The sequence below is a fragment of the Anser cygnoides genome, chromosome 1 (assembly GCF_040182565.1).
Source record: "Anser cygnoides isolate HZ-2024a breed goose chromosome 1, Taihu_goose_T2T_genome, whole genome shotgun sequence".
NCBI lineage: Eukaryota > Metazoa > Chordata > Aves > Anseriformes > Anatidae > Anser > Anser cygnoides.
The window spans coordinates 81157340-81180843 of NC_089873.1; the positions used below are offsets into that span (position 1 = coordinate 81157340).

The 23504-nt window shown below is 38.2% G+C and overlaps 1 protein-coding gene across 28 annotated transcripts in view; it reads left to right on the top strand.

Annotated features, from left to right (window-relative positions):
* Nucleotides 1-23459, top strand: part of NRIP1 (nuclear receptor interacting protein 1) — a 112255-nt gene extending 88796 nt beyond the window's left edge. For 26 of the 28 annotated variants that reach the window (XM_067001101.1, XM_067001094.1, XM_067001169.1 and 23 more), the window contains one exon: nt 14545-23459. In XM_067001101.1, the coding sequence (XP_066857202.1) occupies nt 14909-18367 (3459 nt within the window). In that variant the 5' untranslated portion in view covers nt 14545-14908 and the 3' untranslated portion in view covers nt 18368-23459. The other 2 variants (XR_010833062.1, XR_007159698.2) reach the window with 1 other exon arrangement.
* The last annotated feature ends 45 nt before the right edge of the window (nt 23460-23504 follow it).

Here is a 23504-nt window from a genome sequence, read left to right on the forward strand (position 1 = left end):
CTGCTTGGCTGAATTGATAGAGTTGTGGGTTTGGATACTATTAGATAATGACTTTACTACATAACACACAGTTTATGGTAACTTGAAGATTTCTGTGTTTATTTACTAGGTTCATGACAGTTCTCTTGTTTTGTGAAAATTTTCTTCTCTCTGCACTTTATCAACAGACATTAAGTAAACAGACTAAAACTCTAATTACAGTTTTGAGATATTCCCGTGTTGTTCTCCATCCCTGCCCTCAAAACTGAGAAGATTTACAGAAGCGGATTTATTACCCGGCTCCCATTGTCTTTCATTGTTACCACTAGCTTTTTTTGTTGGATGATGAATTGGTATCAGACTTCCAGCTTGTGGGATACCAGATCCATTGTTATGGTTGGTGTGTGTGGAACAACTTAAGGAACAGGCAAGCTGGAATAATCAATCTTGCAGATGTAGTTTGGAAAAGGAAATCTTAACTGGTTATAGTAGGAAAAATATTCGAATCTTGAATGTGAAACAGTTTGAATTAACTTTTAGAGCTTCAACTTTATTAGTCAGGATCCTTAAACTGGTGGTCTGTTACTGTTTTTCAGTATGGTATATATCCATCTATCCAGGTGCCTAATTCTGCAACATTAATGTATGTTGCATAAAATTTAATGTTTCTCTGATGCATGAATTGGTATATTTACTTAATCTTTCCATTATTTTGATGTCCTATAAAGATTAAAAAACAAACAAACAACAACAACAACAAAATAACAAACACAAACCTAAGATCTAATTTATTAGTAAAAATAAATAGGTAAAAAGAAAATGCAGAGGAGTTACTATTAAACCATTCATCTAACTGACATTTTGAATATTTTAAAATACTTCTTGATTCGATGTTTCACATGTAAACACAATATTTTCTTTCTTTAAAAATAAAATTAAAATAGTACCTTTACAGAATCAGTCATGAGCAGCCAGCCATTGCTTCAAGATAATCCGTTGTCGTGGACTACTTTACTGCTGAATTGATCAGAAACACTTTCTTCTTTGTGATAACTGACATATTTGTTTTTGTTCTATTGGCTAGTCACTCATCGTAGTTTGTCATTACCATCTTCTAAAAGGCAGCACACTCAAAATGGCCTACATTTCCATTTTTAGGCTCTCGGCTGAGTGCAGTGGTTTTGCCTATTAGGATTCTCTGAATAGAAATAAAATTGTGTTTTGGGCGTTCTCTTTATGTTGTCACAGTAAGAAAAACTCAAAATAGTCGCTGCCCATTGACAGCAGTGTACAAAATCCCTTTGACTTGAAAACAACGGGGTTTGATCCCAAATTGAGAAGTAGCTGAAGCCCCCTGCTCCTGCAGAGGATGTAGCATGTGAACTTTTATTTAACAAGAGGAAAAAAAGTGCTGCTGACTTGTTTTAGTTGTGATTTTATTTGATCTGGTTATAATGATTAAAGAAAAAGTTTCTATAACATAAGCATTAGAGGAGACCTACTGTGATACTGAACCAACAATTGTTCCCAGTAATATAGCTCAATTAAAGTAAAAAAAAAAAATAAAAATAAAATAAATGTTGTGCATTAGAATTTTTGTGTTTGTAAACTTAAGCTATTAGGCTCCAGGTAGACTTGGTTTAAAGTGTCAGATAAATACTACATATAAACTAATGTGTTTCTTTAAATATTTTTGGTTGTGAAATGTCTTGTATATTTTTCATGTGTGTTTTTCTTGACAAATGAGAGAAAGCAGCTGACTGCGGATGTTGAATGAACCTCTGGTACCTTTGATCTTGAATCATAATCATTGCCTGATTTATTTCATAGAATCATAGTATGGTTTGTGTTGGAAGGGACCTTAAAGATCATTTAATTCCAAGCCCCCTGACATGGGCAGGGACACCTTCCACTAAACCAGGTTGCTCAAAGCCCCATCCAACCTGGCCTTGAACACCTCCAGGGATGGGGCATCCACAGCTTCTCTGGGCAACCTGTTCCAGGGCCTCACCACCCTCAGAGTAAAGAACTTCTTCCTAATGTCTAATCTAAATCAACCCTTTTTTGTTTAAAGCCATTACCCCTTGTCCTATCCCTACACTACCTGATAGAGAAATAGATACCCTAGGCTTTCCTTTAGGCCCCCTTTAGGTATTGGAAAGTCTCTATAAGGTCTCCCTGGAGCCTTCTCTTCTCCAGACTAAACAGCTCCAGCTCAGTCAACCTGTCTTCATAGGAGGGGTGCTCCAGCCCCTTGATCATCCTTGTGGACCTCCTCTGGACTTGTTCTAATATGTACATGTCCTTTTTTTGCGGGGGGGCCCAGAGATGAACTCAGGACTCCAGATGGGATCTTACAAGAGTAGAGCATGGAGAGAATCACCTCCCTTGACCTGCTGGCCACACTGTTTTTGATGCAGCCCAGGATATGGTTGGTTTTTTGTCTGCAAGTGCGCGTTGCCAGCTCATGTTGAGCTTCTCGTCAACAAACACCCCCAAGTCATTCTCTTCAAGGCTGCTCTCAGTCTATTCTCTGTTCAGTTTGTATTTGTGATCAGGATTATCCTGGCCCAGATGCAGGACCTTGCACTTGGCCTTGTTGAACTTCATAAGGTTCCCACAGTCCCACCTCTCAAGCCTGTCCAGGCCCCTCTGGATGGCATCCCTTCCCTTCATTTGGACATTGAGCCACTGACTGCAGCTCTTCAAGTGCAACCATCCAGCCAATTCCTTACCCATCAACTGATGCATCAGTCAAATCCATGTCTTTCCAATTTAAGAGACAAGGATTTCATGGGGGACAGTGTCAAATGCTTTGCAGAAGTCCAGGTAGATGATGTCAGTTGCTCTTCACCTATCCACTAATGCTGTAACCCCATCGTAGGACACCAGATTTATTTTTCTTTATAACACTTCAATGCATTGAGAAACTTTCTCAAACTTTTACAGAATAGGAAAGATAAAAATTCCATTAAAAAAAAAAACTACTCCACTTTTCTCCCATTTTGCTCAAAGGGGTTAGAAAAGGGTTAGCAGAATTGTATTGCCCTGAGGTCTAAAACCTAGCTCAGTTTGATCTTAAACCAGTGACTGTTTTAAGATCTCATGAATCAGTATCAGAGCTAAAAACACCTATGCTGTTGTGCTGAGAAGCTCGCATGCAAGGCTTCAGGAGTGATTTGTGTGTCTGCAGTAGCTCAGGCAATACTATAGCTGACTATAGCTGAAAGGAGTGACAATCTAACTCACGTGAAGGATGTTATTAAAAAGGAGCAGTCTTCTTAGCTGGCATTATTTTTCTTGCCCTTTTCCTTTAAGGGCTATTCATTAGTAACTGAGCCAACCCAATCAAACAGGTAGAGTGCTACAAATGTAATATCTGTACAAAAATTAGACTGAGAAAAATTAGTAAACAAATCTTGAAACAGAAATGAGATGATAGATGGATGTGTAATGACATAAAGGTTTTACCGGTGATGCCTGAGAGTCCCACATATGAGTTAAACAGGTTAGCCCAAATGAGTTCCAACGAAAGCTTTATACCAACACGAACAGTCCTATTTATAGACATAGCGCTCTGTCTAAATATAAACTGCTCCCAGTCATGTCTAGACTAACATCGGAGCTGCTGGTGTTGAAAGTGGAGACTCAGAGTACAAGCCATCCTGTTCTTCAGATTGCTAGTTATAATGTACTTACAGAAACTTTGTGATGGTGTTACATGTTTGAACGTTATGACATTGTGTTCCTCAAGACTCCTCATCTTTCTTCTGTTTGTGTCAGAAGGTGTGTCTGGTGGACATGATCTGTACAATGATTATTTATCAGTGTGTGGTTAAAGGTTTGGGAACATATCACTGAGTGAGTGAATGGATGGATAGATCAGTAAATGACCTCCATTGTTAACTATTTTCAGCTGCTGAGTTTGAATGAGTCTTTCAACTGTTGCTACTGTGTTTAATCTGCTCACTTACTCAGTGTTCAGTATTAAAGCAGCTTTCTAGGAGGCAAATGTCCTGATTACAGAAGAGGTTAGTTTGATTGTATTCTGCAGGGACCTTATGTTACAAGGTTCTTTTTTTTAATTGAAAAATATATGCTGTGCTCACAGCTAGTTAGGATAGATGAGTGAATGTTGTATTTGGGAGTGCACATCCAAATATACAGTTGCTGTATTAAGTGACTCAGAGTTATAAACTTGAGAATCTTATTCTTTAGCAGTGGTCTTACTACCATGTCCTATACTTCTGAGAGGGTTCTCCTTTCAAATTTCTGATTTAGTATGTATTAAATAGTGAAAAAAGATGGCAAAAAGGGGTGTCTTCCACTTTGTTTTCATTTAACGTAAGAGCCGTTCCTTAGTTTATTTGATACCCTGCCTAACATCTCTTGTTAACATAAATAAGCCCAGGTCAGCTGCTCTCAAAGGTGGGGAATACTTAAAACATGTAATGCACCAATGTGAAGAAAATGTGGTATTTCTGGTAAGCATACTAAATAAATAAATAATTTAGGAGCTTTGATCAAATGCCAGCTCTTACATCAGTCCTCTTTGTAGTCTTTCTTGCTGATCTGTGACCTTGACCTTGTGTTTGTGTTTGTATGTCAAATCTATTTTTGGGATGGACAAGCTAAGTTCAGTTTAATAGGATTTATACTGCGGCTTCAGGGGATGCCTCACTATAATATAAAAATAAAAGTAATTTGATTTATTTTATTTTCAGTGAACTTTTCAAATTTCACAGTGACTGAAAAGAACACATTGGAGATATATATGCATATATATATATATTTAATTCTGTTCAGGAAATGCTTCTTAAAGGTATCTTCGTCTGACTAGTGAACTCTTCAGTGTTCAGTAGAGACATTCTGCCTGGAGATGGTGGTTTCCATCTAGAGAATCTCAGCAGTGGCAATACTGCGTTTGCTTTCATATGACAAAAGTGTGGTTTGGCACTTATAGACGTAGGTCCTGCCCTTTGTCCTTCCCCACACCACTCCAGCATTCACACATCCCCACATGGAGGACTGTGAAACAACCAGTCAACAGCTTCTTTGGGGTTCACTTTGGTGTCAATGAGGTCCTTAGTCCTGCTTGTCCTGTAGGAGCTTTTTATAGGAATATGTGTCAATGTAAGGAAGGGAGCAGGAGCAAGCAGCTGAAAATTTATAGAGCAAGACAATGCTACATGTTTTGGCAGTAGCTTCATGCTTAAATCAGACAAATTCCTGTGGAACTGTGTTTTTATATGCCTTTAAATGTGCAGCTTCTGAACTAGTCTGTTTTATTCATTAGAGTTCTTCATGGTGACTGAGGTTGACTCTTTTTTTCTACAGAGGGATGGGACTCACAAGCAGACAGTTAATGATTCACCAGTGCTGCACATGTTCAGCAGGGTTCTTGAGCACAGGCTTAATTTTAGACATATGCTAACATGGACGTGAAGCTGGTTTTGTAATTGACACTGTAGGCATATGGCTTTATAAAGGCTTAGTGAAGTTGTTGGTTTGACGTGTACTATGAAAGACGGTCCCAAATTAGCTAATGCTTACATGTAAGTAAGAGATGATAGGTTTATTTTTAATAGGTCTTTCATTTTGCTGGCTATGTTCTTGCATGTGGAAAATCACACACTTAGAATCAATTGTACATCTGTGTTGTTTTGTTTTATATTGTTTTAAAATGTGTATAAGTATTTCAACTTTCTTGACATTAATGGAACAATCAGTAATGATAAACAGTTATATATTGCTATTTTGTAATTATGTCCTTCATATAGCACTCATGAAAGACAGATATAAAACATATTAGTAAAAGCTCTATTCCACAACTTCATGACAGCATATCATCTTTCTGCTTAAAATGCTTGTCATTTTTATCAACATAAAATTTGAGAAATTACTTCAAAGTTCATGCCCGTGTATTAAGGGGTAGTTAAAACACTTGCCCTTGCCAGCCTTCCACTGTTCCTACCACGATTTTGTTGAAGTGTATACAGAGTCATAGTTTGCATTGTTTTTTAGTGAAGTCAGTATTTTAACTGTTCTAATTTGACTCATGACTTAGGTCAATTTGACTCATGTCTCAGGATGAGTTGCAACCCAGTTCCTAAAGTTTGAGAGTATCATTAATTGTCTATTCATCTCTGTATACATCTATGTGACTTAAAAGGTTTTTATTGTTTTAGTTGGGGATTTGCTATGAATGTTTGCAGATTAACTCTGGCCCACTGGTAAAATGAGGAATTTGTGATGTTCTGTACAGGATGTTGTTAGCTTTTTCTCTCCAGGTTTCACTAAAGTTGGTTCTTACATTGTATATTCATTTTTGCTCGATTTTATTGCTGCTTTAGAGAAAAAATATATATATTTTTAATTGTAATTAAACTACAAGAAACTTTATTGGTAATGCAGATTTTTCCTTTCCCACTTAACAGAAGTTATATGAGCTTTTTCTGTGTCCTTAGCCTTTAGAAACATGACCCGCAAAAGGCTGAAATCTCTAATTAAAATGGAAACTATGTTGTCCTTTCACTTAAAAAAATAAAATAAAATAAAAAATCACCTGGACTTTTAACATGGATTTATACTTTTTTTTAAAAAAACATATAATTGAAAACTGCATGAGTGTGATCCTATACTTCAACTTACTGTCAAATTACTGTGTGTGTTTTCTGTTAGTTGAAACCTATTCTGCTGAAAGTCATGAAAGTGGCTCTTATTTACAGCTAGCCATGGGACACGTGGTCCCAAGTGGAACACAACCACTACTGGCAATAAAAACTGTGCCTTACTTTTAATCAGGTGTAGCTTGGCCTTTGTGAAACCAATTCTTGGTTAAAATAACATAAAATTACTTACATGACAAATCACTGAACATGTATGTACAGTTATTCCACCAAATCCAAGGAATGCACAATTTTATTGTAGTGCTGTGAAGAAATGGCTGTATCTTCAGATTCCTTTAACAAGAGGGAAGGTCAGAGATGTGTGGAAGTGCATTATCTGCATTGATCATAACTCAAAAGCACGATTGTCCTTAAGAGGACATTGATTTCTTCACTGTATATTAATCAAGTTTCATTCTTGGGGAACTGACACAGTTAAATGTATAATCAGTGATAAACATTTGTGGGGGTAGGGAGGAAAGGACAATGGGAATCTGGTTGTCAGTTTTCTTTTAATTGCTAATTGCTATGAAAGTGGTTTACAAAGAATGAAAAGATGCATCCTCTGTCTGTTCTGCTGTACCTACCAGTGTATTTTGTTTGATATCTACCGCTCTATCCTACAATCAGATCTTGGTATATTTTTTGTGCCCATTTGCTCTTGGTGTCTTGAATAGGAAGACTCAATTAACAAAGGCCTTTCTGTACACTATACTTCTGAGCTTTGTTCCAAATACTGCCGAAGTTAGTTGGGATTTAGTGATATGGGCTACCTGGGATTTCTACCCTTAATTTGGAGGAGGGAGTGTTTTCATTTTTCAGCCTTAGCATTTAGTTCCTGCCCGTCCTGCCTTCAACAGCAGAAAAGATCATTGAGCAGTGTTTCATAAAGCAGTTTTAGATGTCAAATACTCAGTTCCTTCACAGGTGGTATCTGTAGACCAAACATCTGTTCCTCTTCTTACTAGAACTGGCAAAGAGTGTGTTTCTGAGTTCATGTCTAAATGACAGCAGGTCCTGATCAAGAAATGAACTTGAAGACACTCTTTAGTTCTGTAAAAGTGTTGCAAAAAGAACTGTTCCTCCAGTAGTATTTGTGAGAAGAAATACATGTGCATGAGTCTGTGCTGAGGAATTGACTGAAATTTCCATTAAATACTCAGTTACAGGTGTAAAATAAAAGTTGCGTGAATAAGGTGGGGGTCTTCCCATACATAAGCATGATCATTTCTGTGAAGTTCAATGCTTCTACTTACTAGATTAAAAAATACTAGTTTAAGGTAGGCTGACATGCGCTATGGTTTTAAGAGTGCCTGCACACTGTGTTGTGGAGGATTTTGCTGGGAGAGGTTGAGTGCTGGAACCAGCACTGTGTTAGTAGTGATGCATTGGAGCAGGCTGCCCAGGGAAGCAGTTGAGTCACCGTCCCTGGAGGTATTCAAAAGATGTGTGGATGTGGTGCTTAGGGACATGGTTTAGTGGTAGACTTTGCAGCACTGGTTAATGGTTCAACTTGAGGATCTTAGAGGCCTTTTCCAACCTAAATGGTTCTATGATTCTATACCCTGCTTCCCAGGCTAAGCTTTATGGGCTTCCTTGCCGCCAGGCTAGACATACTCTGGCACCCAAGCTATCTTGGCTGTCTTCTGTACATGTCAGGCTGCAGTACGGACATATCTTTCTCTCCAACAGCCACTGTTCTCAGATGGCTGTCATTTATGCTCTTACTGACCCCTCTCCTGGAGAGGCACACCTCCAAGTCAAATGGGGTTCCTTTGCAAAGAGCAATTCCCCAGGGTCTGTAAAAGTCACAGGTTAGCCAGCGCAGCTCAGGCCTTTGGTCTTTCATGTAAAAATACTTTGCCTCAGAGTTTGAGGTGTTCCAGCTCCTGCTTCTCTCCTTCCATGTGCGTAGATGTCTCCTATCTGCCCTGCTGCTTCCCTGAAAGGGTATCTGCATAAACATGAAAATCTCTCTGACATTTCCTCACCTCATTTAAACAGACAGTGGAAATATTATATTCCCCCTTGACATATTATGTATCATCCCAAAGCTCCTCATTGCCGTGCAGTGGTATGGCATGGTCTGGGTGTGGGTCACAGATTCCCGGACTGTGGAGAAGCCCATGTGAAGTCTGAGAGCGGAATGACGCTGAGATTAGATGTCTGGATCCCCCGCTTCACACCCCACAGGGATGATGCATGAACAGCTGCCCCTTCCTTGTGTGACTGGGGCCACGGTTAACAGCTACACTCGTTAGCATTTATACTTCAACAGGCTTTAAAACAAAAGCCCAAGTAAACCTAACTAGTCCATAATTGCCAGAACAATTGGGTTATTTTTCAGTCCAGTGGCCTGTCCTATCTTATTCCCCCAGGAAAATAAACATTTCTTGTGTCTGCTGTGGTGTTGGTTCTGTGTTTACACCAGTTTTACATGACTTAAGACTTCTCAGTGTTTTGTGTGCTTTAGTAAAATGCTATCTCTGTGCATCTCTTCAAGCTATTGAGTCAACTGTTATGGGACCAGTTTGCAGAATTTTTAAAAAGCTGTTTAAGCAGCTGAAACTGTCAGAAGGCCGTGGCGGGGCTGGTTTGGCATTCTTCCCTTCAACTCAACCCCCTTCTGCTGCCTAAAGCTCTGAACAAGAGAAACTAAGGCCCCACTAGTGTTTGGCAGTTCACAGCCTACAAAGCAGCAGGGAAAAGGCTTTCCTGCCTCGTATGCTTGTGAATACTTCAGAGCCCTGAAGTTACTGCTGTTGCTAACCCTGCCGCAACGCAAAGGGTTATTTTGAAGAGCAGGCGGTAATCCGGCACGCAGCAGGACTGCGCTAGGTAGCGCCGAGGGAAGAGCCCAGGCCCCAGGTACTTGGGGGCCCAGCTTCTCCTGGGGAGCCCCTGGGGAAAGCCTGGCAGCAGCTCCTCCCGCTGCAATGCGATCCCTGGCCTGCCCTCTCCTGACAGGACCTTTTAAAAGCAGTCGGCTATCCTTTCCATGTTTAAAATGTCTTTTGGAGTCAGTAGGCCCGATGAAGGCATGAACAACATGCCAGGCTCTTGGGAGGAAGCCTATTTTTGCTTTCTCAGTGGTATCCTACAATCATAGAGAACAAGTTTCATTTTTATGAATTTGTAGTGAAGAAGGCTTGTTGATTTCCAAGCTCTCTAGTGTGCAATTTTGGAAGAAGTCACCTATTGCTGAATTTTTCTCAGTAATCTAATTAATTTTGCTCCTTTCTCCTTAAAAAAAAAAAAATCAAATGGAACCTTCAAAATGTCTTGACAGCCTGAATCAAATCTGTGAAGAGGTCTCAGCTGCTCCATTCATCTCAATAGATTTCTGATATGAAGCGGGGATTTAGCAAACACTTAAATACTTGATTCTCTTAAAGCACATGCTTAAGTGCTGTTGAAGTACCTGCACGTTTGTGCAGCTCTGTGGGTTTGGTACAGTGGGTTGATGAATCGGGCCTCTTTCACTGCTTATAACCTTAGCAAAAAGTCAACTAAAGTGCTTATACCACCACTCTGAATACATCCTGCCTGCCTGCTAAAGTCAAAGAAATACAAATTGAGCTCAATACCAAGTAGTTCTGGGACAGCCACTCTCACTTTCCATGCTCACGTTTAGTTCACTGAATGATTCTCCTGCAATATCCATTCCTAATGCATCTAGAAATCTTTCTGTAGACCATAACTTCGTTGTGCTCTGCAGCATCTCACTGCTGACAGCTTATAAAGATCAGGAATCATCCAAAATTCTATGTAAAAGGTGCTTTCTTACTACTATTATTGGAGCTGTTGAGAAACCCACAGCCTGTAATACATCCTCAATTATTTTTCTGAAGTTTGCATATATTATTAATCTATCTGTGAAAATACAATACAGAAAAGCAAAACCAGAAGTCAAAGAGCCTGCCTGCCGTACAGCAAGTAATTGGACCCCGGGATCCCAAGCTGCCACTGCAATCATTGTACTGTATTCCTTAAATCTGTAACAATTAAAATAACTTTCTAAACCATTGCTTGATGTGGTGAGCTGTAGCCACTACATTTGGGAAGATGAGAATGGGCAGGCAGTGAGCTCTAGTGAGAGACTTTCTCTTCTAACCATTAAGATGCTGAATTCATTAAATAATTAAAGATTTTAGTTTCACATAGCAGTTTGATTTCAGTTCTACAAATTCATGTTTTGATTTCAGCTCAACTTAAAATTGGAAAATAAAATTAACACATGAATTTAATCACTATTAAAGGACTCTGGAATCCAGTTAATAAGTGTTTCGTCTGTGTGTATATACACATCTCAAACTCTGTATTGATCATTTTAACAATGTGCATAAGTTTAGATAATATTTCTTTTAGTGAGTGTTCATGTGGGAGATCTGCTAGCCATTGTTAATTTCCTAGACGAATGCCTTAATATAGTTACTGTAAGATTTTTCCATAATGTCTTGAATTAAGACTACAGAAGATACATCTACAGTATTGAGTTTTATCAGTTATCTCTGTTAGAGCATGTAGCTCTCCTGCCTGAATAATACCAGTCTAGCATTGTTAATTTGCTAAGTGGAACAGGGGGCCACAGTAGAGAGATTTATCTGGAAATGCTAGTCAGAAATATCAGAAAAATGACTTAAGGATGAAATTTAGCTAGTTTAAGTTGTAAACCGATTTTAATTTCTTAAATGACAGCAACTGGTTGTCTGTTGGTTAACTGCAAAAGTGCTGTTTTAGTGTCTCCATTTAGGTTTTATAGATGAGGTATTCATCAATTTAAAAAATAAATAAATGAAAAAATGTGTATGTATACACACATGGGAAAAAGCCGTTGGCTCAGATGTTGTCGTTTTAACCTGGAAGATGTGTTCTCAAATTTAATTATCTTTTGAAGCACTAATACTTTATGGTAACTAAAGGATCTTAGAGTTTATTGTTATCATTCCATTGAAATCTTTGTAACTGATAAGCATATCTGTAGTTTGCAAACAAAGAAGAGCTCCAACAACAGCAAAAGTAGAATTAATATTCTGGACAACGATGGTTTCTGTAGTTCAGTGTATGTTTTAATATTCTCTTATTTTCCTACTCTGCTCACAGTTTCTCCCTAGGCATTTTTTAAAAGGATGTAGGACTGATTTCCCATGGTATGCTCTCCACTTTGGGAGCATCTTCCCCAGGTTACAGCTTTTGTGCTGTGAATCGTGCTGCTGCTTTAGTTCTGTCTAGGTAAACATGACTTAATGAGCTGTGTTCGGTTTGTGTTCATGTAGGTTCTGAAAATAGCCTCAGAAAACAAGCATTTTGTTTATTTGCAGGATATGAGAATCTGTAAAGAAAGGATTGGAACAATAACAACAACAAAAAAATAGTTCATATACAATAGTTGCATGGTAAAGAATGTATATCAAATTTATAGTTCCTCAATTCTTTCTCAATAGTTACATACAATTTTTAGGTCTAGAGATTCATAGTTATTAGATGCTAATTTTAGAGGTTCATTGCAATAAGTCCTTACTGAGAAATGAGATGTATTTCTGTAGGGCTTTTCACTTCTCTCCACCCCATTCCTCCCCTCCCTCCCCCCCCCTTCATTTCAGGTAGTTTCTGGAATAATATTTAATAGCATATTTCAGTGGGTCCAGGGAATTTCCTTGGTTTAGTCTGTATGTTTTAAAAGGGTTGCTGAATGATTGCCTTAGTGTCAAGCTAAACATTAATTTCCAGAGCTGGTTCTGTTTCCACTTGACTACGCTTTAGATCAGATAGAGAATGAAAAGCATACTAGGTTCAAAACTTACTAGAAATGCATAGTTGTGAGATTGCTTTCAAACCCTGAAATTTACTATCAGGCTTCCCATCACATATAAGGTGTAAGTTTAGAGATGGTTTTCATTGAAATGTAATTTCTGATTCTTGACAGGTGACTTCATCACATTTGTGTGTTGCACATCAGGTTGTGCAGGGTTTTATAATGCTGTTATAGCTGTTGCAGCACTAGATCAGAACAGATTCTTTGAAGTGTTTGGTGATGTCCTATTCCTTATGTTAACATGCTTTTCAGATTTAATTCTGTTAAATAAAGACTCCCTTGCATCAGTCTTCTGTAAAATTATGCATATTTCCTGGGCCTTTAGGAATTCCAAGCAAACAAATAAACAAAAACCATGAAAGTGGCAAAATGCTACTTAGAGTACGTCCTGAATATAAACTGTACTGGCTCTAAGTGTCATCTGCAGTAGTCTTTTTGAGAACTTGAGGGATTTGCGCAAATGCTTTGTCTTTTTTTTTTTTTAATTTTATTTTTTTTATTACCTAGAGCTGCAAATAATAATGTCTTACTCATACACAATGGTGCATTTGGTTGGGACTTTGGCTTAAAGGTAGCCTGCAAGGCACAACACAGTGAAAGATATGCAATTTTATTTTCTTAAACACAAAACACAAGGTATCAAGTGCTATTTACTCCTTTATACAAACAGCATGCTGTGAACTTAATTCCATTTTGAAATGTGAAAATGTAGCTGCAGATAAACAGTTTATTTTCGGAAGCTCAAAAACTTCATTTTCTAGATACAGTGCATTCCCAAATATTTGAGGAAAGAATCTTAGCTGTATTGACATTGCACTTGCTGGACACCTGATGTATACATCAGAAGCATAATGTATTTGTTGGATTTTCTGTTCAAGGATTTGAAATTTCTGTTATTTAAACCACTTTAGATTGAAACTTTGTAAAAGTCCACCCAGAGACGTACAGGTTTTTGAAGGAACAGTGAGATGATAGGTAATTTCTGATTAGACAAATCCAAGTTTGAGTTGTATTTGAACAAATACAGTGTCTTCTCCAGGTAATTATGTAAGTACTGGTCAATGTACACTTGTATTTCTGAGAGAAATCTTGAGACCTTAGTAATAGCTACCAACTTTTAATTTGATATTTAGGTACATGGGGTATACATATCTACACTACAATGAATTGCTGGTGTCTCAATGCTGTGATTTTGTGTTGTATTTTTACAGCATAATGTCTTATTCAAGGAAGTATTGTGTAGAGATGTTCTACAAGAATTGCTTTGAAAATAATAGTATTCAAGGAAGGCCTGTTTTTTCACCATTTTACATTTAATACATGGAAATGATGTAAAAATAAATATCTTCCAACAAAGATCTACAAGGAAGCACCTTTTTCTCCATTTCTATTGCCTTTATCTTCTAATGATAACAGATTTAAAGATAAAGATTTCCTCCATGCTGTACTATCATGCTAGATTTTGCATTACTTAGATAATCCTGGACAGCAGTGACACTTTGGTTTCTAATTCTGGCAGTATCACCTACCTGCTAAACAGAAGTGTGGTCATACATGTTGCTACTTATTTTGAAAACAGGTATTTGAAACAGATTCAACATGAACCTAAACACTGACTTCAGGCATGCCTTTTCCCATTAATTCTCTTTCACAGTGATGGTGTTCATACCTGTGTATTTACATAGTAAGAAGAAAGATCAATGCAACTGTGAAATAAAATCCTTTGTAAATTTTTCTAAGCAATGTTTAGATTTTATTTCCATGGTTGCCATTCCCTGTTTTGAGCTGTAGAGAGAGAAATTCAACGATCACTTCTAGTAGCTATGCTTATAATAGTCAAAATGATTGAGACAGAAAACTTTATGTAGAATTTGAGTTTAAAGTAAACTAAGTTCTTCAGATTAGGTGGCATGGACTCTCTGCTTTACTCAACTATTAATTTATTCTAGCACATGGTTATCACTGAAATATCCTGTATCTGTCTAAAACAGTATGTTAAAAAAAAAATCTGATGCAATTTATTTAGATCTTACCCTAATTCTTTTTTCTTGACCACTGGTTTTTTGTCTTTGTTTCACTTAGGAATTCTACATGCTTGATGCAGATGGAAAAAGATGAAAAACAAACTGGATTCATGGCGAAGGGTGAAGAAGGCAAATACTTAATGGAACTTTATTACCTTAGAAGCGTGTTCTAAATACTCTTCCTAGACATCTTTCATAAATATTCTATGTATCAACACAGTGACGTGATTGGAAATCTGGCTCATCAAACAGCATACACAGGAAGAAGCCTGCTTGGAATGTGACTATTGTTTCTAAGAGTTTGTGAGAAAATGCTATAGACATCTACCTATTATTTATTAACTCTACATCTCAGTTCAGCTGCAGCAAACTAGTCTTTGAAGTGAATAGAAACAGAGCCCTTTTGGATACTTTTGTTGAACATGACTCATGGAGAAGAGCTTGGCTCTGAGATGCACCAGGATTCTGTTGTTCTAACTTACCTAGAGGGATTACTAATGCATCAAGCAGCAGGAGGCTCAGCTACTGCAGTTGACAAAAAGTCTACTGGGCATAGTGGAGAGGATCAAAACTTTAAGATTTCTGGAAATATATTTCCCAACTGTCAAAGTAATGGTCCAGTTCTTAAGACAAATACATATCAGGGATCTGGCATGCTGCACCTCAAAAAAGCAAGACTGTTGCAGTCTTCTGAAGACTGGAATACAGCAAAGAGAAGGCGGTTGTCTGATTCCATTGTGGATTTAAATGGAAAAAAGGAAGCTTTGTTAGCTGGCATGGTTGAAAATGTGCCTAAAGGCAAACAGGATAGCACATTACTAGCCTCTTTGCTTCAGTCATTCAGCTCTAGGCTGCAGAGTGTTGCTCTGTCACAGCAGATTAGGCAGAGCCTTAAGGAGCAAGGATATTCCCTTAGCCATGATTCTTTACAGGTGGAGAAGGATTTAAGGTGCTATGGTGTTGCATCCAGTCACCTGAAGACTCTTCTGAAGAAGAGCAAAGCAAAGGATCAGAAGTTGGACAACAGCCTGCCAGATATAACAAAGAACCTGCCCAATGAGAGGTTTATAGAATCTCCTCATGCAGTGCAGAGTGGACCTAAAGTGATAAATGAGCCACTGTCATGTGCTGCAAGATTACAAGCTGTTGCAAGCATGGTAGAGAAACGATCCAGTCCTGCTGCTTCACCAAAGCCCAGTGTAGCATGCAGCCAGCTGGCTTTACTCCTTTCAAGTGAAGCTCACTTGCAGCAGTACTCCAGGGAACATGCTTTAAAAGCACAAAATGCAAATCAAATAGCAAGTGAGAGACTTGCAGCTATGGCCAGATTACAAGAAAGTGCTCAGAAAGATATTGGCCAATTCAGTTTAGCAAAAGGAGTGACAAGCCATCTCAATGGTCAAACAGGATCATCAACCAAAATGGTATCAAGCAAAAGCAATATGGCACCATTTCAAAGTTCAGTGGGAATCACGCATTCGCCTCCCAAAAATGTGGGATTCAAAAGTACTTTGGAAAGGAGTAATGTGAAAACCTCTCCCAGCAACAGTTTGCTCTTACATCTCCTGAAAAGCCAGAATACCACCAAACAATTAAAAGGACATGAAGAGAGCAGCACACCGACAACTATTGATGAGTATTCAGACAACAACCCTAGCTTTACAGATGATAGCAGTGATGATGAAAGCTCCCATTCTAACTGTCTTCCCATAGACTTATCCTTTAAACAGAGAACAGATAAACCAGATGCAGGTCCACCTGCATCACTGGATAACCTGACTCAGTCTTTGCTTCATAGCTGGGATCCAAAAGTTTCCTGTCCAGAGAACAAGGAAGACAAAGACACTCCAAAGGCGTCTAAGCTGAATCCCCATCAAAAAGTAACACTACTTCAGTTGTTACTTGGGCATAAGAGTGAAGAAAAGGTTGACAAAAGTAATGAGCCTCAGGGACCACACAGTGCAGCTGATGTGGCAAAATTCACTGTACAGACTGGTAAAAGGACTCCTGTTACTGACAGTCCCAGTGCAAATCGAATGACTCCACTAAGCACTCCACCTTTGCTTGCTTCTACAAAAGCAGACTCTCCTATAAATCTCTCTCACCAGTCGTTAGCCATCAAGCGTAACTCTCCGCCGTATGCCTGCAGCATCCAGCCAGATAGGCTGGTGAATCCTGCATCTAAACATTTGATAGACCTTTCTAAAAGCAAAGAAATTCAAGGAGCCAAGCTGAGCAGAAATGATAGTCCACAAAACTCTTCGGCTTTCAGTGCCAGCAAGCTGTTGCAGAATCTTGCTCAGTGCGGTATGCAGACTTCCATGTCAAGTGAAGAACAAAGACCTAGCAAACATCTGCTAGCAGGGAACACAGATAAACCTGTAGGCTTGATTGATAGATTGAACAGCCCTCTGCTTACAAATAAATTGAGTACACATGAAGAAAATAACAAAATATTCAGTTGTCAGTCTGTACCCACTGAACAAGGACTTCCAGGTTCGGAAATAGAAAATCTCCTTGAAAGGCGCACTGTCCTTCAGCTGCTTCTGGGAACTCCCAATAAAGGTAAAAGTGAAAAGAAAGAGAGGGTGCTTTTAAGAGATGAAGGTTCTCAGGAACAGACAGATAAGGCTTTGAATGAGCAAATATTGACAGTGAAAATAAAAACTGAACCATCTGAAGAATCGAATGTTCCTTATAATTCAAATGCACAACAAATAAGAGAGTGCAAGGGTAACAAATTTCAAGGATTTATTCATTCACTGCAGAGAAACACAGCTGCTTCTCCAGCATCTGAGGAGATGAAATCTGAGCCTCTTTCACCTCAAGATTTTTCTTTTTCCAAAAATGGTCTGCTAAGTAGATTGCTGAGACAAAATCAAGACAGTTACCCTGCAGATGAGGTGGACAGAAGTCACCGAAACAATGAGCTAACGCACCTGGAATCAAAGAGTCTTTGCACAGTACCGAAGAAGAGGAAGCTTCATGCTGAGCCTTTGGAAAGTCCATTAAAAAAGATGAAAACTAATGTGTCTGATGCTGCAAACAATCATGTTTCTCCTACAGAGGCACTGTATGGACCTTTGCTAAACCAGCAAGAACTGAAATTCAGCAGAAGTGATTCTGAATTTAAATATGCTGTAAGTCATGGTTCAAATAATGAAAGTGAAAATAGGAGTTGGTCTAGAGATAGTAAAGGCTTTAATGTGTTGAAACAGCTGCTTCTCTCAGAAAACTGTGAGAGAGATCTGTCACAACATAGGAATAACTTACTAATGGAGGGCAAGAAAAGAGGAAACAAAAGCAATGCAACAATTAATAAACCTGAATTCAGCATTTCTTCAGTAAACACATTAATGGGAAGTCCTGTGCAACAGAGCAGTTGTGTAGATCACAGAACATTTCACTATCCAGTAGTGGTAAAAAGTCCTGCCAGTTCCCCCTTCCCTGAACATTTGGGGAGTACAGTGTCTACGCTCGAATCTGACCAGTTTAGTGTGTGTCCTGTGCCCGGTGAGAAAGGTCCCATCAGATGGGTTATCACAGGTATGGACAAGAATGATTATGAAAAAGACTCTCCAAGACTGACCAAAACCAATCCGATATTGTACTACATGTTACAGAAAGGCGGTAACTCTGTTAGCAGCCAAGGAGCACACGACAAAGAAATTTGGAATGAATCTTCATTTACTGATAGTTCAACTCATGTTACAATCAAAGAGGAGTTACCATCTGATGCAGAGCTTGAAACTCCTTTTAATAACTTAAGAAGCCCTTACAACAGCCATATGGGGAATAAGACCTCTCATCAACATGGTGTGAATGGTGAAGTTCATGGACTTCTGGAAAAAGTGCTAACGATCAAAAAAGAGCCAGAATAAACTACAGTCTCATCAATGAGTTTACAATCAGTGGTTTTGAATCTTTGTTAAAAAAAAAAAAAAAGGAAAAAACAAAAAAAAAATAAAAATGAATACGAACTTGACTACTGTACAAATTGAGCATGATTTTAGAAAAGCATGGTCTAATTGAAACATGTTTTCATTTGAAAAACTTTTTATTTTTCTGGTGATGTTATTTAAAATACATGTAGATAAAATTTGCTTTACAATAGATCGTCACAAGGAAGTTAGGTTGTAATTTGTACAAGACATTTCTGTATGCATCAAATTAAGTTATGAGTACTCTTTGATCAGTCTTATTTGGATCTGCAAGTCTTTGGTATAACATAAAGTGTAACCGTACAGCCTAGGTGGTGGTAATGCTGCGTTTCCTCCCTTTCCTGGAAAATAATCCTTATTTTTGGAAGCCTGAGCATAGAGACAGTGTACCTTTTTTTTGAATGTTTAGTAAGTTTTGTGAAATTTTAAGAATAACTTTAAAGAAATGGAGCAGTCTGTCCAAGGTATTAGCTTGTCACACGGGGAAAACCTGTGCCAGTGTTAATAACTGAACTGCACTGAAATGTAATTTTTAGTGCTTCCAAATTTTTTATTTTTTTTAAAAACCTTGTTTGTGGTCCTGCCAGAATAGCGCTGTAAAATCTATTTTTCTTCTCTGCCCTGCTTTTGACAAAAGGCTTCCTCAAAATCCTTAGCTATAGCTAAGAGTTCCTAGTTACGATTAAGGTTTTTTTTCTAGGTTTTTATATAAAAGGCAGATTTTCATATATTGTGGAAATACTACATGAGTCTTTTGTTGGTGCATTCCTGTCATTTCCCTCCTTAAAAGGGGAAAGTCAAATGCCTCTTGGAGTACTGCAGTTCAGAAAGCTTAGCACACAGATTTTGTGAGGAAAGTGGTGGAAAGTTTGTGAAGTAGCTAATCGGAATTGTTTGTTTAGCACCATCTTGCTTCTTTTAATGAAGAATACCAACTGCACTAAAGCAGCATATCAGGCTTCCACTCAAATATAGAATAGGATTTTAATGAAAAAATGTGTTGGCCTCTGGAAAGAATCCATATTCTGCCAATATTTATTACTCTTTGAACAGCTGATGCACAGTATAATGCACTGCCTTTTCTCTGCAGAAAACTTGGTTTCAGAATAATTTTTGAGGTTGCACTGAGGATAAAATTGTAGTTTTGTCATGTTTTGTAATGGGTAGTGGGACATGTCTCAGAAATTCTCCTCTGCCCTTTTCATCAGTCCCCACCTGTGCTGTGATTTGTAACATCTGGCAATATCAGCCTGAGATGGGAATAACTGAAAATTGCAGTCAAAGCTGAGACACCTTAAAAGAATTGCTGACTGGGGAAGAGCCAAGCAGCACTGTTAACATTGTCAGTGTTAACTCCATTTGGAGCCCTTACTTCTCCCGGGGGAAGAGGAGGACAAAATCTGGTTCCTCTAAATTATATGCATTAAAAGTTTTACTGAACTTTTCACTCCTCTGAAAAAAATGTTCTCTGTAGCTTTTAATTTCATTGATAATTCCCTATGTTATCAGAAAACAGCTAAGTAGCTGGCTTGCACAGATAATGAAAGCTGCACTCTTTTTAATGTTGACCATTTTCACCATTGAGAGCTGATGACATGACAAAACTCTGCTGTTTCTTGTTTAACTCAAGTTTGCAGAGATGAGTGGTGTGGCATTTTGCTCTCTTCCTTCCTGGTTTTGTTTCAGAGACCCTTTTCCCAGCCTTCTGGCTCACCTAGACAGAGTGAGCTGTTGTCCCTTTCTCATCCTCTGCCCACTGCCTGGGATTAGTTTCCCTTCTTTCCAGTGCAGTCCCTACTGAAAAGGACTTCTGTCTGCCAGCTGGAAAATGCACGATTCTGTTTAACCCTCCTGGGGATACCTTCTTTTAGGGAACACAAATGTTTGGCAGTATCCAATATAAAACATTCCCCTGGTTTATATGAGAAGTAACAGAGCAACTTAAAGATATATTTTTATGTTATTTGGGTGAAGCGTAATATATTAATGGGCTCTACAAAGATTTATATTTTAAAGCCTTCACACAAATCTAATGTCACTTTAAATGTCATTGTCTGCAGTGTATTATAGAAATAAATTTTGTCTTTAATATTTGAATTTATAAGTGGCCCAATGACAATTCAGATGTCTCATAGAATAGTCATTAATGATATAAAGTATATTTTGCATTGACAGTGGAACTGAATTCTTTTTATATGAGTCAACCCAACAGAAATATTTAAAAAAAAAAAAAAGGCATTTGTTCCATCCATTAAACATCTCTTAAAGTCTTAATTGATTATTTTCCTTGAAACAACATGTATATAGCTAGGAAATATGTACAATATAGAATAATAGATGCTCCCCGGAGTAAATACAGGGCTATAATTTGTTTGAAGGGCTCCGCAGAAAGATGCAACTTGAATGGAGGTGAAAAAATCTGTTTGTGAAAATTTCATCAAAGCAAGGTTCAGATGAAAAGTAGGGAAGAAAGTCTAACCCTAACAAAAAGTAATATTGGAGTTTGGGAGTGTGCTTTACCTATGTATTTATTCTATGGTAGTCTATTGTTATAATATATACTTTTGAACATCTAATTTTTAAAGTTTTATAAAACATTTAAGTTAAAATGTTAAGTTTGACCAGTTAATGATTTAGCTTTCTTTTAAGTGGTGTTAATGAAAGGGTATTACAATTCTCACACATCTTTAGACTATAATACACAAGAATTTAATTGTAGGTCATGCTGTTCATAGAAGAATCTTGCCTGTTGTGGTCACTGCAATCTCAAAGCAGTGTGTAGCATAACGATGAGGCCCTTGAGAGGGAAGGGCATGCTAACTTAATGCTCTTCAGTCAGCTGCTAAAAGGGCAACAGTCTTCTGTGTGAAATTCACCAGCATCACTAGTGTTACTGCTCCCTAGGGAAGAGAGTTCTTTTTCAGAATCTGCCCCATCCACATTTACAGCCTTCAAACCTGAGGACCAAAGGCTTTTTCTTTATTTTTTTCTTGTAGCTTGGGTGAGTGAAAAGGAATCACTGTTGTCATCCTTGGGACATTTTTCCTCAGTTCTTCTATCAGAAAAGGGAGGTGCAGGAGCTGGGTTTGCTGCCCCAGCAGAAGGGCTGGTAGGGCTGGCCACGTTTTCCCAAGCAACCCAAAAGATCCTTGATTTCCCCTGGTCCCTGCGACAAACCAAGGTCATTTGTTGTGTAATACTCTGTGTTCTCATCAACTCTGGTCTCCTTGGTTCAGTAGACATTTACTGCTAGGATATGTATTTCAGCTGTCCCCAGTATGCTTCCTCAGCCTGTGGGAGTGGAGGCTTCAAAGATAAGTCAGCTCAGGAGGTTGAGGTTGCAGCTAGGCCTTTAGACTGTAGACTTGGAGAGGAGCAGGACCATGTCAGATAAGGGAAGCAGTAGCTCTGTAGGCAGGTGGTGCGGGACTGTTAGGTGCTGTTGCATGACTTCCCCATCCGAGGAGCAGGGAGGGAGGAGAGGAGGTTGCACTGCAGTTGTAAACGGGGGAGACTTCTGGAGGAAAGCTGCCTCCACCTCATGGAGCAGTGAAGAAGTGAGATAGGAATGTGTGTATGCCACACCTAAAGTTGTAGCTGCAGCCCCTTGAGACTTGTACTGGAATTAGCTTGAACCTTCCTTAACAGAGTAGTTGCAGCAGCAGCAGCAGCTGTGATGCTAAGTGCCCAATGCCTTGATCGAGGTTGGATCTCCAGGCTCGTACTGCTTCATCTGCTGTGTCGCTGCAGTGCTCAAACCAGATAGGTCTGCGGTTTGACTTGTAATTCCCACACAGATATGCCTTTTGCTTCCAGAGGAAAGTGTAAGGGACTGAGGTAACCAGATTTTTAGCATCTCCTCTGCCACAGTGTGAAGCAATGATAGGGGGGTGACACAACCACAGAATAAAAGCTGTGTTGCTAGAGGGCTTCTCTGCTGATACCACTTAACCTGTCAGCACAGTTTGAGAAGTTTATAAACACTGTTAGATCAAAAGGGAATTCAGCCATAACTTTCACTTTTCTTAGTCATTTTCTCTTAGTAATATTTTTAAATTTTTGATTTACAAATCTTTTTAAAAGAAAGAGATGAATGGTTTAAATTTTCCCTGTTAAATGTTGGTGAAAGTATTACAGCTCTCATTGACGTCAGTGACATGATATTACCAGTTTGTTCTCTGCCACATCTTACAGAGGAGTAAACTGGTAAGTATATATTATATATATTTATATATAATGTAAATATATTGACTTGTTACACCTATAATATGTTGAAATTGGTTTTTAAAAGGTGATGTAAATAGTGGTTTCCTTAATGAAAAATACATATTTTGTATTGTTCTAATGCAAAGGAAAAGAAAAACCTTTTAATCTTCTTTTTTTTTTTTTGTTATGTATATTCCATGTATAACTGTAAATATGATCAGATAGGTTTAAAAACTTTTGCATGTATGTATACAGTTGCAAGTCTGGAAGAATGTATAGAAAAATACTTTTATTTAAAGTTGTGATAACCTGCTGCATGAAAAGTGCATGGGGGACCCTGTGCATCTGTGCGTTGGCAAAAATGTCTTAACAAGTCAGGTCAGTTCAAAACACAACAGTATTCCACTTCTGGACGTGACTTCTGCTGTGGTATTTTAGCTTTGTGAAAGAATGTGCTTCAAATCAAAAGGGTCTGGGAAAAAAATGCAAAACTACTTTTAAAACATGAAGTACTCATACAACTATAATCAGTCACGTAAGTTCAGAATTCCATTTTACGTAATTGAAATATTGTACCAGGACTATTCTATTGCTGTAAAACAAAGGAATATTGATTTTTCATTGCCGTACATAAGAATTTGGGATTTTACCACAACCAATTTTATTGTGATGTGTTTTCAGTAATTTATCTAACTGGTCTCATTTTTTATTAGAAATTAATTTCCTCATGTGATGTCACAAAACTGTATATACTGCAGTGTGAAGTTTTTTTAAATCTTTCAGTGTTTACTTCCTGCAGAAGATTTGAATAAATGAGAAAAATGCATTGTCTTGATGGTTTTTAAATCTGCTTTATTTCATGGGTACGTTT